The sequence below is a fragment of the Microchirus variegatus genome, assembly GCF_963457635.1.
Source record: "Microchirus variegatus genome assembly, chromosome: 9".
NCBI classification, from domain to species: Eukaryota; Metazoa; Chordata; class Actinopteri; order Pleuronectiformes; family Soleidae; genus Microchirus; species Microchirus variegatus.
This window is the reverse complement of record NC_139810.1, coordinates 18,641,473-18,657,444: the sequence shown is the minus strand read 5'-3', so window position 1 is coordinate 18,657,444 and position 15,972 is coordinate 18,641,473. Positions and strand designations below refer to the sequence as shown.

Genomic DNA, 15,972 nt, shown 5'->3' with positions numbered 1-15,972 from the left:
AGACACCTAACCTGCCCCTTTGCTCCTCAACCCGCCCAGCCCACCACCAGTACCAACACCCCTCCTCCATTCAGCTCCGTCACTTACATGCTCTTTTCCCTCTCCTGCTGTGTGCCAGTCTCTCTCTCTCTCTCTCTCTCTCTCGTTCTCCCTCCCCATTTCCTCAAAGTGGACAGAGTTGCTCTTTTCCCCCTGGTCCTCTCTACATCCCTCCACTCTTCTTCGTCTTCTTCCTCCAGCTTTGGAAGCAACCGGCACCGGTGACCAGCTCCGCCCATTCATCATCAGCTCATCAGTTTAAGACTTCAGGCTTCTATTTTTCCCCCCCAAAAAAAACATCCTGTGAAGACCTTATTTTCATTCTTGACCCTTTTTTTTTTGATTATCCCGTCTGGAGAAGCCAGCTGGCGTGTGTGTCGACGTGTGTCAGGGCTTTGGTGTCGTGCTCTGTGTACGCTGAGGGAGTCCCTAAAGGTTGTGACTGGAGGAGAAAAGTTTTCACCACAATGAATGTTCAGCTGCTGCTGCTGTTGGCCCTGGCTGGCCCCTTCTGTGCCTTCACACATGCAAGTAAGTGAACGGAGCAAAGTCACCAATCTGCTCTTAGCACACTGTGTCCCCTCTCTCCTTCTGCCTCCATGTGCCTCAAACTACACCACTCTTTGTCTACTTTAATCCCTAATGACTGCACAACCACACTCTGAAGGCTGCTTTCAGACTGAATATAAGACCTGTATTTGTGTATCCTCTAAATTCAAGATTATTTTTGTTCTTTTCTGGACGCTGCTTGCTTTTGTATTTGACTGCTCTTCAGCTTAGAATCAGTGTTGGGGGGAAAAAAAAGGCAATTTTTTCAGGTTTAAGTGTTAATACAACAAAGCTCTGCCGTGACTCAAGTTTATTTGAGCAGATGAACGTGCCCTGACTCATCATCCTCACGTCACTCCAGAGCTCTGGACGGGGAGGAACAGTTTGATTTGCACACACAAGGGAGAAATGTGATGTAATGGCAGGAGGTCAGCTGCCTCATGTCTGTATTGCATTCTTGGCACTGGCTGAGAAGAAAAGAATATCTTTTTGAAGCCTCTCAGAACAGTGATCAGACTCGGGCAGGGAGGGAGGGATTGTGGGAAGCTTTTCCACCAGCCTCCATTTAGATTTTGGATTTTCCTATGTCTCTATTGCTGGGACCCTTTCCTTCTTTCTTTCCTTCCTGTTGACCAGGGGAAACAGCCGGCTCGGTGGAGGAGGAGGAGGAGGGCGTGTGTGGAGCTTGACGGAGCTGCAGGGCAGGGCAGGGCGGGTGTTGGTGCGTGCGTGTATTAATAGAGAGAGGCTCTATATGGAGGGTCACACACATGAGCGAGGAACAAGAGACAGGAACAGAGTGAGCACCCACTACGTGACATGGCATTAAACCGTTTTACTGTGCCGCCCCTTGGCATTTACCCATCTTTGGTGGGGTATCAAGCTTTATCGTCCACCCCCAGCTCTCCACTCTCTAACCCCCCCCCCCCCCCCCCGCCCCCCCCCTCCTGCTCCTCCTTGTTCAAGCGAGATGAGTGTGGACCCTGGGGGACAGAGTCGAGAGACGGGGGAGCAGCGAGTCCCTGGGTCTACTGTTTAACAACAACCTTTACCAGTCGCAGATGGCATGCCTGCCCCATTTCCATGGAGGTTGACTCTGAAAGGGAGTCTGTGAAGTTTGAGTATGATTCTTATTTTAAAACTGAAGAAGACAAAATCACAAACAACACATCCCCTGCTTCTCAAATGGGACCTTTGTTCCGTTAACTTGCAAATGTCATGTATCCTGTAAAACATTTCACCTCCTCCCTTACAATGTTGCCCCCCCCCCCCCCCCCCCACACGCTCCTCTCCCTCCTCTGGCCTCCTTCCTTCTTAATGAGTTTTGTCTGCATCTCTGAGCCCATAACATCCCTGTCACATCTGGCTGCTGAAGGCAGAGGTCAATGCCCTTTGTCCGCACCCAAGTCGAGAAGTGACTCAAATGTTGCGCTTATACTACAATTACTAGGCACGTGCCTTTAAAGAGGTGCTTCAGCATCGCTCCGAAGTCTCATTTTGTTTTTAGGGGGAAAAAAACGCTCGGTCATACTTTCAAAAAAGTTACAAAAAAAAAAATATATATATATATATAAAATGAAGAAAGACCAATCTGTTTATGGAAAGGAGTCTGAGGCCGTTGCAGTGCGGACCAACCTGACAGCTCCAGACAGCAGCAGGCCTTCAGCTGTGGCACTTGAAAAAACACATGACTAAAAAAGCAGCCGAGTCCAGCCCAAAATCTTCCTCTGTGTGTTTTTTTTTCCCTTTTCTATGCATCTCTGGCAACCTTTCCTCTCTAGCACCTCATGGAGTAGCTGTCTAAGTAACACTAACAGAACTGGGTGGATGTTTTATGATGTGGGAGTTGGATTTGAAGGTTAGCAAGATTAGGAATACATTAAGAGGCTGACTTGATAAAAACCGTAGAGGTCGGGTCAGGTCAAGTGTTTTGTTTGAAAGAAAAGGGAGAGTTTCGGCCCTCGGAGAGCGATGCTGCTGCTGCTGCTGCCGCTGCTGCACAGTCTGTTTACATTGTCCTTCCTGCAGCGGTTGCATTTCATGAATCATTACATGTTAGGAACTTGTTAGGGCTAAGATTAAAGGGCATCTTGATGTAGGTCTGGTACCAGTCTCAGCCCTAGTGATAGAGTCCAGATGGGATGTGCTGCATGTCGACTTATCTGTGTCGGAGCAGCAGGGGGAGAATTCAGTTTCCCGTGTGACTGTTTGTGCTCCTTGTGTTGTGTCTGTGATAAGACGAGCTGAGAATATTGAATCCGTCTGCTGCTCAAAAATCCTCAGGGTGCAGTGCATGGCACGCCCTGGTATCGTCACGGCCGACTCCCGCTGGTTTAGCGTGGGGGAGTGTGTGCTGCTCAGCATCTAATCAAGAGTGCAGTGCGATGTGTGGGTCACCCCCGTCTCTCACTTCTCCCTCCTCCTTCATCACTGTAAAAACATTCCTGGCCTCCAAAGGTGGACACACTCACACTCCCTCACACCGTCTGCGTACAGCCTCTCCCTCTCAAACACGATTGAGAATGTGCTCACTTAACTAACACACACACACACCCACACACACACACACACACACACACACACACACACACACACACACACACACACACACACACACACACACACACACACACATACACACACACACACATAGGGAACTTAGTGACAGCTGATTGTGATCATAATGGATGGATGCTGCTACTCCCTGCTTTCCTGTCTCACACTGTACACACTGTTTGTCTTCCTGCCTTACTTTGTCACTCGCTTTGGGCCATTTATTTATGCAAGGCGGGAGTAAATTTACGTTCTGCCGCTAAACTTCATTTTTACTTGAAGAAAAAAACAATATATGAAGGGTTGTAACTTTACCTTATTTGTCCAAAATGGTTAGGGCAGGGGTTCTCAAAGTTTTGATACCCGAGGGCCAATTTTATATAGGAACCCAACATTGGACTGAGGGCCGCCAAAGGAAAAGAAAAAAAACCAGAAAGAAATCCCATTTGTACTAATTTTAATGACTAGATTGCAGTTTACTATAGTTTACACGTATTGGTCTGTATCCAGTTATGTCCAATAAACATTTAACAAGCTTAGTAGCTCCTGGATTAAAACTATCCACTGTAATTCATTGCGGGCCGCCAGAAATGTTTCTGCGGGCCGCCATTGGCCCGCGGGCTGCACTTTGAGAACCAATGGGTTAGGGTAATGCTTATATAATGCATTTTGTAATCATGGCGAATCAACTCAGTGACTTGACAACACACTGCCCTACATACAGTATCTTAAAGGACATGAAGTATGCCCTCAGTGCTCCTGGCTGGTGTTTTGCTGAGTGGCAGGATGATTTCAGGCCATTGCGAGCTCCACATGGAAATGGATATGAGAGAGGGGGGGGGGGAAAGTGTGGTCAAAATGATGTAATCATGGATAAAATGACCTGGGCATACCGCTGAGAAACTTGGAATAATAAAGTGCACCGCCACAATTACGTAATGTCAGTCTAGGATTTGAAAGAATGAAAAAGAAGCTGGAACTGTTTCAAGCGTCGGGGCACACACAAAGGCACGTCTGCGTTAGCACAAATCTCATATATCAAGAGAGGGCTGTCCTCAGACCCAGACGCATGTTGGTGGAAATCCTCACCAGCTCCAGGGGTCCTGTTCTGGATCTGACCCTGCGCTCAAACCTTCCACCTTTAAGGATTAACACGGGGCCTATTTACATGCTAACGCATACACAGACCTTGCTGAGAGTTAAGTCAGCATACCAGAGGTCCTGCCATGTTCACAGTGAAATCAAGCAGCAGAGGGGACGTGGGGCAGCTTCTCCAGTTTAGAAACATACCGTTCTCTCAGAGCCCACCCTCCCCAATTCCAATTCCAGCCACCCACCGTTTTTTTTTTTTCCCCCATCCTCCCTTTGGTTCCTCTCTCTCCGTTTCACCCCAGGGAATCATCTTTCTTTAAATGTATCAGCAGCAACCTATCCTCAGGGAGTGGCAGGGCCGCGGAGAGGAAGACAAGGGAGAAGATGATTAAAAGGAAACAAGGAGAGTGGGGGGGGGGGGGAGACTGTAACAGTCTCATTGTGTTACTCACTCATGTATCTGCATTAACTCAGGGTACTTAGCACAGTGGGGAGGAAATCCTATACTCGGAGCTAATTGTGGGAACTTTACACATAATGATAGAATTGTTTGGGCAATTTAAAGGGACAATTACACAAAGCATAGGGCCGTACTCAATGAAGCACAGACCATTTTATCATCACTCCAAACGAACAGTCTGAGTCTCTTTTCTTTTTTTTAAAAAGAAAAACCCTCGGGACTCTGCCAAAGTGGGAACAAATGTTTTGTTATATTTACAGCGCCTGTTGCTAATGAATGCGCCGTCCAGCACAAGACTAGGAATAACTGCGCCGATTGTGTCCAGCCATTCAGAGTTATTTATACCCCAGTAAAGTATTCTCTCTTCTTATAAGTATTCAGAACAATTAGAGAAAACTGAGATGGAGAAAGCATGATGTCAGGAGCTAAGTTCGTAAGACTGGCTTCTTGCTGCTCGCTGCAGTAAGAAGTACGTTTTTCAGATTTAAAGGTTTCTTCTTTCTTTTCTTTTTTTTTCCTCAAAGGAGAAGACAGATTTCCAGGCCAACATTGTGTCAGTGGAAAGTTAACTGTAGACCATAATTTTGGTGCCACACTGAAATCTACCTCCTTAATTTTGAAGCAGTGCTGTCCAAGCTGAGTTTTCAGTTGTGGCTAGGAGGATGTTAAACGTGGGGAGATGGAGCTCGGGTTATTGGAGGGAAATGATTAGGTTCAGCCCAGGACACTTCATAGTCCAGGCCTTAATGAAAAGACACAAGGATAAATACATGTTTTGTGCAGTTCTTAAATACAAAATGGAAGCCTCCATCCTGAGCTCTGACAAAGCCCCCTCTCTTCAGATGTCAATTATTTATGAAAATGATTGAACATTTATAAGTATTTGTGTCATTTCTGGTAGCTAAAGTTTCATCCAACCAAATTATATGGCTGAAATGTCCTCGCCATATGTCCGGTTCACTGTTTCTTAGTCTTTTTTTGACTTAAGGAAACTGCAAATTACCAAGTGGTGTTTCACACACAATCAGGCACAATCTCTGCAGCCACACCCTCCAATGACTGCAAATGCTAAGCAGCTGAGAGTTAACAAGGCTTTCCACGCTCTCCTTACATGTCTGCTGCTGCTGCTGCTGCTGCTGCTGCAGCGGCTCCGTCCACAGGAAATGAGGCAGAGGATGTGGCATGTGTGTGTGCAAACACAAAGCCTTAAAGACAGGATGGAGGGCTGGAGGAAAGGAGTTGGGGATGTAGGTTTAATGAAGTCATGGGGTGTGGTGGTCACGTTGGCCACGCACTGATGATGGCAGAATCATCAAAAGAGTTTGTGAGAGAGGGGAACAGTCATTTCGTGACACGTCAAGGAGGAATCCCAATATTTGCCTTGTTCGTTTTTTGACCTTATTTGGAGCCATGCTAAAACACTCTCCTGTCCTCACACTGAAGGTAACATGACTGCCCAAGAGGTGATGCACATCGTATTGTGTCACCACACTCATTTCATATTCTATTCTATTCTGTAAGATTCCCAGTAAAACTTCAATACAACAGTTTAAAATGCTGTATTAATATCACACCATTACGTTCTCTATATAGGACTGTTTATTGCTTTATTTAATGTTTTTAACAGGTGATGCGCCTATTTTGTGTAGCTTATGTGGATATGAGTGGATTACTGTGCACCATATGTTGGGGTGATGGTATCCTTGTATACTCACATACACCATCCATCCATTTTCTACCGAAATGAATCTGAATTGCACATTTTAAATATCTATGTATCAATATATTATATTTTATTTTAAATAGAGTATTTTTCCATTAACATAAATATTGTATTCATTTAACATTTAAGGCCTCTGAAAGAAAAAAAAAAGGGACAAAAGCAAATCACAAAAACCAAACAGCAACGTCCAAATTCATGTATTAGTTACATTCATAATTACACCTATAGATGTCAACCCATTTGTGATCTTTGTCCCAATTGCTCTCCCCAGGTCCCACAGGAATCCCTACAGAGTTGCATTCCATGGCCACATCAGAGTTCCAACCCATGGAACCTGAGGCTACCTCAAGGGAACCTGAGGCTATCACTGGTCCCCCTGCAAACGTGCCAAATGTGGCTCCTGTAGAGGACACAACAGCACTGCCTGGGGAGGTCGCCTCTGCCACTGCAGTTATCACTGAAAAGTATGTCTCTGAGACAGAAGCTGTCACTGCTGCTGCTGAAGGAACAGAACCTCTCACCGGTGATGCTCCTGTTCAGGAGACCACAGCCATCCCTGAGGAGACAACAGAGACAGAGGACCAGACAACAGCCACTGAGGCCCAAACTGAGGTGACAGCAGCTCCCGAGGTCCAAACTGTGGTGACAGAAGCTGCCGAGGTCCTACCCGAGGTGACAGAAGCTGCCGCGGTCCTACCCGAGGTGACAGAAGCTGCCGAGGTCCTACCCGAGGTGACAGAAGCTGCCGAGGTCCAACCTGAGCTGACAGTAGCCACCAGCGCAGAGATGGGACAAGGCGAAGTTGTACTTGAAAATGGTTCAGATGGTGAGGATGGAAGTTAGGATAGTGCAAAGATGTTGCTTTTGAAGTTAGGTGTTAGTTTTGACTGATGTAGTCTTTAACCGCCAATGATGGCTTCAAACTAAATATCCCTTATTCCTTGTTCCATCTTAATCTTCAAAAATCTCCAAACTGGAAAAGTGACCACGCTATTGTTCTTTCTCACAGGGGAGCTGAGCTCTGGTCAGGTGGTCGGCATCGTTATTGGCGCTCTGTTGGCAGTGGTCATAGTCATCGCTGTAGTGATCACCGTTGTGAGGAGGATGGGAAAATACTCGTAAGTACCTCACTTGTCCCATGTGGACACATACAGTATCAGACACACGCACAGTACTTGAATCCATGGAACAATAGACGGTTATGATGTGTGCAACAAGTCATATCTTCTGTTTTCCTCGAAATATTATGAGTTGTCAGTATTATATATAATATATATATATATATATATATTATATGATAAATTAGAGACTTACAACCCATATTGTATAGCAGTGAAATCATAACTATTTTCCAGTGCAGAATTATAATATCATGAAAGTAAAGGAGGAAGCATCTCATTGACAGTGTCAACAACTGTGAACTGCATGTCTCTCTAATGATGTATATATTTTTTTGTGTCGCAGGTCTGTCAGGAACAAAAAACCTGTGAAAAGAGACAACATTATGATTTCTGTAAATTTCTGATTCTTTCAGCTGATTATTTAACCCCCTGACCATCACCCCCCCCCCCCCCCTCAACCTCTCGCTGACACAGCGAAAAATTAACATGCTTGTTGACTCAGTCTCTGTTTGTGTGGCTAGTGGTCACCAAGCAGTTTAATCTGATCTCTAAACAGAGGGCTCATGTTTGTCAGACATGGGGCAGCAAGGAAAAGACGTCAGCGTCTTAAAAATAAAGTTCTAATTATCAGCCTTTCTATGGTCGAATTTACAAACATTCACTTCACTGTATATCTTGGAATCTTGCTGTCTAAACCTGCAGTCTAAAACGAAAAATACGTCCAATAAGTCTGGACAACAACAAAGCAAACTGCTTTAAAACAAAACATCTCTCTTATATATATATATTTTCTGATGAACATGCCTCTTGTGGAAGCCTAATGTTGTTTTTCCTTTTTTATATTTTTATAAATTTCCCAACATCTTTTTATACTAATCATCTTCTGACTGTGTGTTTACCCTCAGCCCTAATAATTCATTAATTATACTGTAAAAGGTGAAATAAAGGAGATATATGTAAGAAATGTATTGTTTGAATTCATAAAATGAATCTTAAACTGAAATCCTGGCTTCCCTCACAACTATGGTACAGCCACTATATTCACTGTTTATATTATGTGCAGCTCCACAAACTACCCAACTACCATAAAGGCCCTGGTATACTTCCGTGCACATGACGCATTACGCGTCGCATATTGTGGACCCTGGTGTACCTGCGCGTCAGGGTCATCGGCTGAAAAGTCAGCCGGGCAGGGGAGATGTGGTGTCAGCCAGTTTGAGGTCGAAATGGTTTATCTGCTTGGTGAGCGGGGCGTAATAGTCCACGCTCTGTGCACTCTTTACGCGCGGTTCCAGCATCTTTGGTATGCAAGGGCCTTAAATGTGTAGAGATGAGGGTGAGCAGACTTAATATCTTACATATAGCTCCTTTAATCTAAAAGTAAATTGCACCTCAGATATGGTAACTGTGATACTGGCGGTAAGATACTGTTAATCTCGTCCCCACCCACCCCCCCTTTTTTTTAACCAGTGACTTTCACTTTGTGATTTATTACTGTGCAAGTACTGACTTCCTGTCGTCTCACTCTCTTCTTCTCACTCCATAGCCCTTGAAGAAAAAATCTACCAAGCAGCATGAGAACCCAAAGTTCTGGAAATTCTGAACTACTGAACTGTGACGCCATTTCCAACCATTAGAAAAAGTACAACGCCAGGACTAAAACCAATCTAACCAGGACAAAGGAGAAATTGGGGGAGGGACTTTGTGTGTATGTGTATGTGTATATGTATGTATGTAATGTATATGAGTGTGAGACAAGAGGGGTACATGAGCACACATCCTCACCTTCCCCCGCTATCTCCATGACTCCCCCTAAAGCCAGAGATACAAAAGGCTTTGGCTTCCCTACTCCCTCATCCAACAAAACAACGTGACAGCAGGATGTCACAAAGAATTTCAAGGCTTTTAAATGCATTTTTGTTTTTTGAAAAAAAGAAAGAAAGGAGAAGGAGTGGATTTTTTGACATATAGTGTGTGTGTGTGTGTGTGTGTGTGGTGGGGGGTGGGGGGGGGGCTCTGAATTTAAGTTTGTGAAAAAGGACATAAAAATGGAAAATACCGACAAAATAAAAAGGAATTTAAAAACACAAGGACGATGGGAACAGGGGGAATGCAAGAGAGACTTAATTCAGGATGTATATACGATGCAAGGGGACTACACAGTATACAGCTAATGACGTTCTCATATTGCAGTTGCATAGTTTAGTATTTGATATAGTGGAATACAGAGCACATACAGGCAGCCTTGGCTAATTGTTTTGGCCTTTAACACACCCCCTGAGCACCAGTTCAAACACTTTCTCACGTACAGCCAAAGATCCCGGATATGTTGGCCAACTGTATGAAGCACCATGTGCAGAAGGTTTCCTGACATGACACTCACACGCTTTGTTGGCCGGCATGGGGCTAGCAGAAAGGAAAAACGCACCCTCGTTTGCAAGAGTAACGTGACATTCTGCCCACTTTGACACTGACTTATAAAAACCTAATACATATCTGTGAAATTCAGCAGAAGGGTTTGTGCCACTGTCTCTGGTATTCTCTAGGTAGTTAAGAGGAATTTAAGTTTTGATGTGTGTGTTATTAATGTGAATTGACTGTATTTTAAATTAACTGCGTCCCATTCCAAAAACAAAAACATCTTTCTGGCTGAAGCCTGTCATGCAGCCAGTGACTGTCAGACATGTCTTGACAATGTGTTCACAGTATTTTTGTTAATAGGTAGATTACCAGAACCGACATTCATCTTTAAATTAGGCTAACCCCAGATTGCATGCACACAGGATGACAGTTTATAGTTGCACTCAGTTTTAGTGCACAGTGTTAGGCAGCAATGGCCTTTGCTTTGCTATTTTTGCATTGTAAGTGTGCTAAATGGGTGTACAATTTATAAAGTCTCAGCTTAGCTCTGCCGGCTTTGCAAATGTGTTTAATATGTGCACTGAGTGAATGACGTAATGTATAATGAATGGGCTTTAGACACTGCAAATGTTTGCAACGACAAGTCTGTGTCCTCCCTTCTGCTTTGCCACATATTATCAGTTCTAGGTCTTTAATTTGTGCCATCTGACTTGTTTGAACCTTGTATTTAATTGCAGTGTTTTTTTTTTGTTCTGGTTCATACTGTTTCAATAAAAAAACTAAAAAAACAGAAACAATCCACAAATGTTTGCAGTTAGTTCTCTGAAAGCTTTCTTTTGTCTTTTGTTCATGAAATACCTCTGAGCTTTCCCAAGTGCCCTCCATTTCCTATCTTTGATTATGTAGTTACCGTGGCAATGCCCAACAGTCAACACATCTGTGAGCAGCAGTCTACTCATAATATGTGATCGGCCCAAAACACTTGTGACAGTTGAAATCACATGACACTTGTGCGGCTCACACACACACATCACTCAGAAGTTTCCACAGGGGCAACGTCCAGCTGCTCACGTTGATAGGCCCGTTCAAATTCAAAAAACAACTTTTTTTTTTTGCTGAAGGCAAACAAACAGCATCAAATATGTAGGACCATATGACCTCAAACCGTTGCGACGGTTGGGCCCTTTGACAGTTAGGTGTGTATTTTCTGTCATGTTGTGGTGTTTTTCATACGCTGCTGTTAAGCTAAGGCAAAGCTCCAATAGTTGACTTGTGAGTTGCACAGAGATGCTCTGTGTCTGGCTCCCTCTCCTCCATGTGGTTTTAGGCAGCAGTCCAACGCCCACCACCCCAACCTCTGCCCCACCGGTGAGCTTTATAGCTCTCTTTAGCTCTCAGCTCTCGCTCTCTCTCTCTTGCCTCAGACTGCTGGGAACAATGAAGCCTTTTGAGACGGGCAGATGGAGAGGCTATGGGCCATGGCTGTGAAGCTGCTCGCCAGTAGCTCCCTCTCTCTTCTTTCAGCAAAGGGGAATTCTGTAGATCGCTACAGGGTGGAGTCACTTCCTTGGTGGGCATGCCAACATCGATCATGTGCACTTACACACACACACACGCGCGCGCTCAGAGACAAGAGACTTTGTGCAGATGAGCACGTGTTAAACCCACCATGCTCCGGCAAAATGTCCCAGAAAAGCAGTTATGAAGACTCAAAAAAAAGTCTTAAAGTGTGTTTGTTATAGCACAGTAATAGCACACACACACATTTTTGTACACCACAGTGAGAACATAGGCATCATTTATTCCTTAGCCCTTTATCCTAACCTTCGCTATCCAAACTAAATGCCTAAGCCTGACTTAAACCGAATTTTAACCCTGACATTAAAACCAGACTTTAGCCCATAAACAGTCCTTTATGATGTGACAGAGTGTGATGACTGGCCAAGTACACACACACACACTCCAACTATCATATTCAAAACCACTGCTTGGCTTGGGACAAAAGTGTGTATTTGTGTGGTCTGGTGTGTGTGTGTTGCACGTGTTATACACAGTATCTCTTAATAACTACAAAATGTATGAGCACATATGTATACATGTAAAAAAGAATATGAATCCCAGGACGGGAGTCCTCAGACTTCAGTCCGCACAGTTTCCATCCCCTTTTCCTGTGCTCATCTGGAGGTGACTGAAAACTGTCTGACAGGAAGGAAGAAGCTGCTGAGCTCTAGACAGATGGATGAGGCAATATCTTCCACTCTAAACCACACTTGTGTATTTTGATTATTTAAAAGAAGAATGTGTGTTTATTTTTGTCCGTACAGTAGCAACCAGAAGTGAACGAGCTGACTGCTTGTCTTTCACACAGAGGAAAACTACAGTCTGATTTTTTTTCTTTCATTTTGCAAGAAAACTGTTGGTGCCCACTCAGCAAGTTATAATGCTCACACTGTGGATTAAACAGATTGTATAACAATGGATGAATGAGGATTTCCAAAAGCATGAATGAAAATGAACACAAGGCATCAGGCTAATGACGCTCATTTGTTTTTGGGTGATGACGTTGTTTGTCTTACATAAACATGTTTGGCTTACAGCCAGAGTGTGAGCATTCTTGTCAGTTTAAAACAAATGACCAACATTGCTAATATATAATAATTAAATGCCCACTCTTTTTTTAATCTCATTGGATGTTTTTGATTATCTGTGTTGCAATGAATATTCAAAATATGAGTCAGCAGGATGAAACTACCCACGATTACATAGCTTAGAATGGATCCATTTTATGCAATTTATCAACTTTTTAATAATTTAAATCCTTATATTTGGGACTCTGGAGGCCCTACCAGTCGCCAAAGTGTGAAAAAAGATGACTCACTCATGTTTTGTGGTCCTCCTCAGTCTAAGTACAGGAGATAAAATATGTGATGTTGACTTCCGCACTGACATGACAATGCGCTAAATTACTGGAATTGTTGTCTCGCGGAGCTCCGCTTTGTCTGTAAAACGTGCAAGAGTGGAAACCGGAAGTCCGCGAAAAGTTCTATTCTTGGCTCCACAGTGCAGCACAGAGTCCTACACAAACTTCAAGCCTCAGAGGATTTATCTGTCCAGTGGATACATGTTATATATGACGACAATGTGCCTGCTAGAGCCTGCAAATGATCACTTTTCCAAATGCTAACTGCTGTTAGCTCCCAGTAGCCTCTGTGGCTTCGTTTTACTTTTTTATGCGGTGAAAGTGAATGGCAGGTTCTGCACTTAATTTAGTTCTCCTTACTGTTAAGCAGCTGCTAAACCTCTCACTATACCAATATCTTAGGGTGGCTAAAAGGGTCATTTTCTAATTTCTAATTGTATATTTTTATTCTCTGCAAAACAATAATGTCTCTTTCAATCTTTAACTCTGCCTTAATGTGCACCATTAAAGGACAGAAACCAACCAAAACAAACTGACCATTCAGTCCTGCCAGTGTGCTCATGACAATAATGAGTTTCTATTGTTCATTGTGGGGGGTTTATTGAAAACACAAACAAGGATATGCAATTCTGAGAATGTGATGGACTTACATCATGTCAAAGGTCACTAATGTAGGCAGACTCGTGCCAGTTCATCGGCTGCATGTCTTTGGCTTGTGTGAATAAGTGTGTGGAGGAAACACGGAGAGAACATGCAAACTGCACGTGGACAGAACCAGGTCCCTCTATATAAACTTTTATGTCACATCGAGTTGGCTATTATCAAACCAGAGACCATCAAATGCCCTCAATTCGGTGCCTTTATAAAACCTCTCCATGGGGTGCAATGTTTCACAGGTGTGGGTCAAAAGAGAGATCGCTCTTCACTTTATGTCATTTCTTTTTACAGGTGCAAGACACGAGAATAGCACAAGAATAAATATATTTATTCTCTATATATCGCATATGACTGACAAGGCCCTGGTGCAAATAGTGTTCTCCAAGGGTGTCGCTTGCATAGCTCTTCATCTTATGGACGTGACGTGAATGCCGGCTATATGTAGGTCTGCGTGTGTGCGAGAGCGAGGAGTGTGATATGTCGGGCCCGCATGGGTTTGGGATGTCGTGTTAAAGTGTCAGCCCGCGGCAGTGTAGGCATTGAGAGCCACAGACAGCTGTGGGGTGTATGGGTGGATGGCATGGGTGGGGCTGGTGGGACGAAAGTAGGGGCACAAAAGTTGGGTGACGGGCACAAACAGTGTGTGTGTGTGTGTGTGTGTGTGTGTGTGTGTGTGTGCGTGTGTGTGTGCGTGGATAATGCAGGGAATGGCTTAGCATGTGGCAGCAGAGAGGCAGAGACAGTATAAGAGGAGAGGGATTAGTGATGTGTGTGTGGTATGTTAAGTGTGTGAGTACAGTAACTGTGCATATGGCGTGTTGCTTTACGGGGGTCATGGTGCATCTCCAACACTCGTGCCTGTGTGCATGCTTGCGTGCGTGTGTGTGTGGGGGGGGGGGGGGGGGCAGGACTGTGGAGGGGCAGCAGGACTGTGGAGGACACATGTGTGTATATAGGACTTTGGGGGATTATTGGTATGGGTGTGTGTGTACACTTGTATCATTGCAAGGACCCCCAAAAAATGCATAAAGCATAACTTAAAATGGCTATTTTCATGGTCGAGGGTGAGGATTAGGTTTATGTTAGGTTTCGGCTATTTAAGCTACAAAGGATGCTGTACAATAATGTGTGAGTGCATGTGCTGTCACAACATAACTCGAGAGTACAATGGGTGTCAGTTGTGCCGTGTGCACGTACATCATGTGCTTTCGCACTGTAGTCCGTGTTCTCATGTCATTCACATTTGCATGTTCTTCCCAGCACATCTGGCATCTTGACACGACGCAATAAAACTTTGATTTTGTTCCAGTGACATGACCTGTTGTCCGGCAACAGGCGTGCCTTTGTCTGCTCTGTGTGGAACACATCACGTCCTGCTTGTGGACCTCTGCCTATCTGTCTTTCTTGTTCTGTGCGCTTGTGTGCATTGTGAATGTTTCTTTGTGCGCAGACACATCGGCACAAACCGGTGCCCACTGACACATGATATGTTACCATGCATCTAATCTGGGGACACAGTGGAGAGGTTTCCTCTCACACTCAGTCACTCAGTTTCTTGTTTAGTTGTCAGTGATCAACCGCTTTAAATAAGCAGCCTAATTACCAAGCTAAATGCACACATTCAAACACTTGCACACATGCATTTATGCCATATGCACGTTCAAAATGTGCAATAAATATTTCCCTCCCTAAAATGAAATGGACTCTTCTTCCGTTCATACGAACAAACCAACAGAAGGACACAGATGAAAAATAATCTCTTTAAAGGAGGTGAAAAAAGTGAAAAGGTCCATGTTTTATCCCACATGCACGCTCAACACTTTAACATTTTGTTCTCAAGATAACAGCAGCAGGGTTATTTACGGTCAAACCAGGTGAGGGTTACATGTTGGCCTTAAATCTGGCAGTGGAACAAGTTGCCAATTTTATCCGGGGCAGATAATGTTTCTCCACTGACAACTTCTCAGAAGAAGATGCATATGTGGCACCAACTTTAAACACATAATATCACCGAACGTCAAGTTAGCATATGATTTACAGTGTAGAGGGCATCGTACTATTGTAATGATTCATTTTACTTAATTGATTATTACACGTTGAATCATATTAACTCGCTGCAACAATTTTGACCACTTGTTGACCATTCGTGTGCCATGGCGTCCAGGACTTCAGCACCTGCCTCTGCAAGGATCTGGCTTATGTGTCTGACCGACAAAGTCATCATAATTCAACACCTGCAATTGCCCTGAACTGTGAAAGACACACTGGAGCCTAAGGCCAGAGTGACTCGCTCTGAAGAACTGTAAACAAACATGATCACACGGTGAACTTGCCACTGAGTCTGCAACATTTTTGTTTATCTGGGGGGGTACTGTGTGTGTCACAGACAGAAAACGTGTCAGGCAGTGTTTGGGAAGTTAAATCATAGAGAGTGTGTTTGTGTGTGTGTGTGTAAGAGAGAAAAGAGAAACGCCTGAGTAAAAAGAGGTCTGTTATT

At 44.1% G+C, this 15,972-nt stretch overlaps 1 protein-coding gene across 2 annotated transcripts; it reads left to right on the top strand.

Moving 5' to 3' along the window:
- Window positions 1–129: 129 nt before the first annotated feature.
- Window positions 130–10,689, top strand: pdpn (podoplanin; the record flags this gene model as incomplete). 2 transcript variants are annotated; one of them, XM_083894734.1, is made up of 4 exons in its annotated part: window positions 132–570; window positions 6,688–7,242; window positions 7,426–7,534; window positions 9,084–10,689. In XM_083894734.1, exons 1-4 carry the CDS (start codon window positions 507–509, stop codon window positions 9,088–9,090), a joined length of 735 nt encoding a protein of 244 aa, XP_083750860.1. In that variant the 5' UTR covers window positions 132–506. The 2 variants fall into 2 exon arrangements, with proteins under 2 accessions (XP_083750861.1, XP_083750860.1); XM_083894735.1 differs by lacking the exon at window positions 9,084–10,689 and having other exon boundaries at window positions 130–570; window positions 7,426–7,538.
- Window positions 10,690–15,972: the final 5,283 nt, after the last annotated feature.